The sequence below is a fragment of the Procambarus clarkii genome, chromosome 3 (assembly GCF_040958095.1).
Source record: "Procambarus clarkii isolate CNS0578487 chromosome 3, FALCON_Pclarkii_2.0, whole genome shotgun sequence".
Lineage (NCBI taxonomy): Eukaryota > Metazoa > Arthropoda > Malacostraca > Decapoda > Cambaridae > Procambarus > Procambarus clarkii.
In genome coordinates, this window is record NC_091152.1 from 43067661 (window position 1) to 43069867 (window position 2207).

Consider the following 2207-nt stretch of genomic DNA (forward strand, 5'->3'; position numbering starts at 1 on the left):
GTCAGCAGGGCTGGCCTCAGGAGTCAGCAGGGGTGGCCTCAGGAGTCAGCAGGGCTGGCCTCAGGAGTCAGCAGGGCTGGCCTCAGGAGTCAGCAGGGCTGGCCTCAGGAGTCAGCAGGGCTGGCCTCAGAAGTCAGCAGGGCTGGCCTCAGGAGTCAGCAGGGGTGGCCTCAGGAGTCAGCAGGGCTGGCCTCAGGAGTCAGCAGGGCTGGCATCAGGCGTCAGCAGGACTGGCCTCAGGCGTCAGCAGGGCTGGCCTCAGGAGTCAGCAGGGCTGGCCTCAGGCGTCAGCAGGACTGGCCTCAGGCGTCAGCAGGGCTGGCCTCAGGAGTCAGCAGGGGTGGCCTCAGGAGTCAGCAGGGCTGGCCTCAGGAGTCAGCAGGGCTGGCCTCAGGAGTCAGCAGGGCTGGCCTCAGGAGTCAGCAGGGCTGGCCTCAGGAGTCAGCAGGGCTGGCCTCAGGAGTCAGCAGGGCTGGCCTCAGGAGTCAGCAGGGCTGGCCTCAGGCGTCAGCAGGGCTGGCCACAGGAGTCAGCAGGGCTGGCCTCAGGCGTCAGCAGGACTGGCCTCAGGCGTCAGCAGGGCTGGCCTCAGGAGTCAGCAGGGCTGGCCTCAGGCGTCAGCAGGACTGGCCTCAAGCGTCAGCAGGGCTGGCCTCAGGAGTCAGCAGGGGTGGCCTCAGGAGTCAGCAGGGCTGGCCTCAGGAGTCAGCAGGGCTGGCCTCAGGAGTCAGCAGGGCTGGCCTCAGGCGTCAGCAGGGCTGGCCTCAGGCGTCAGCAGGGGTGGCCACAGTCGGCCCCTCTAGGGGGGTCCAGGTGTTACAAGAGGATTGGATTCCTAGTCCCAGTTCCCTGATGTTGTTGGTCTGGTCTAATGTCCTTCTTCAAGGTGTGGCAGAGGTGGTGGAGGCGGTCTTGAGGGGCGACCACACCAAGGCTCCGTCCACCTTCCCTGCCCTTGTATGACCAGTTGTCCTTGTGGAAGAGTGGATGTTGTTGTTGTTTTAGATTTAGCTACTCAGAACGATATGTCCATGTAGCACGGGCTATGGTGAGCCCGTAAAGAGGAAGGTGCAGGCAGATATATAGAGAAGAGAGTAAGATGAGAGGTGAGCAAGTAGGAGAGTGAGGTGAGGAGCAGGTAGGAATAAGGTCACAGTACACTCACCATGTAGGGTGAGGTACAGTGAGGTATTGCATAGTCGTTGTCGATCAGGGAAGAAGGTGAGGTGCAAATTGTGTCGCGGATAGTGAGGAATACCTAAGCTGGGTTTACATAGTTATGTGTAGGAGCTTGAATACTTCTCAAGCCACATTTTGCAACATTTTCTCAATAAAGACTCAAAGGATCAATACTATTGCGGTAGAGTGGCAGTCCAGTACCAGACCCACTCTAACAACAAGACGGGTTATATGTGTTGACCTGTGTAAGGCACAAAATACATAAACTGCGGCACTGTATTCCTGGATACATTCCCACAACGATTTATTCGCTCCTTTGATAATGGTCGATTTTCCATTTACATCTCACTTAAGCTTGAAACGTAAATTGATGTCAATAAAAGTATTTTCTGAGATACAACAAATTTTTATATTATTTTATATTTGTTTCTCTTGTTCTTCAAAATACTCCAAGAATTCACAGTTTCATACAGCTGGTGTTGAGACTTTTAATTATACACGTTGAGATGTATATTTATGTTTATAAGATTATAATTTGTATTATTTATTTACAGTTTATATTAATGATCATTTTGGTGCAACAAACTAAAACAATCAAATTAATATATTTTTGGTTGTGAATTTCAAGACCAATTCAGTAAGAATTCATGTTAAGAATTACAGGAAACAAAGGTGAAGGCAGAGCCAGGTGGAAGTCAAGGCCAGCGTGTGAACGGCAAGTTTGACTTCCTCGTTGTCCTATATACTCTTGATGTTAGTGGAGCCAGGATTTATAAATTGGTTCAGAAGCACTTTTTGGGGTACAAAAGAAAACAAAATATTTTTGTGTATATGTGATAACGATGAGTTTACATGCATTCGACTACAGGTAGAGTAGTGTAGTTCAGCGTTCCTCCCCAGAACGACTACAGGTAGAGTAGTGTAGTTCAGCGTTCCTCCCCAGAACGACTACAGGTAGAGTAGTGTAGTTCAGCGTTCCTCCCCAGAAATGGGAACAAATATTTGTGCGTTCTATATGTCTGTTTTTT

The 2207-nt window shown here is 50.7% G+C and overlaps 1 protein-coding gene across 1 annotated transcript in view; it reads left to right on the forward strand.

Moving 5' to 3' along the window:
• LOC138368950 (major centromere autoantigen B-like) overlaps positions 1–1768 on the forward strand; it is a 10691-nt gene extending 8923 nt beyond the window's left edge. The window contains exon 4 of the mRNA XM_069331679.1: positions 1734–1768. Within this exon, the coding sequence (XP_069187780.1) occupies positions 1734–1768 (35 nt within the window). The remainder of the gene's footprint in view (positions 1–1733) is intronic.
• Positions 1769–2207: the final 439 nt, after the last annotated feature.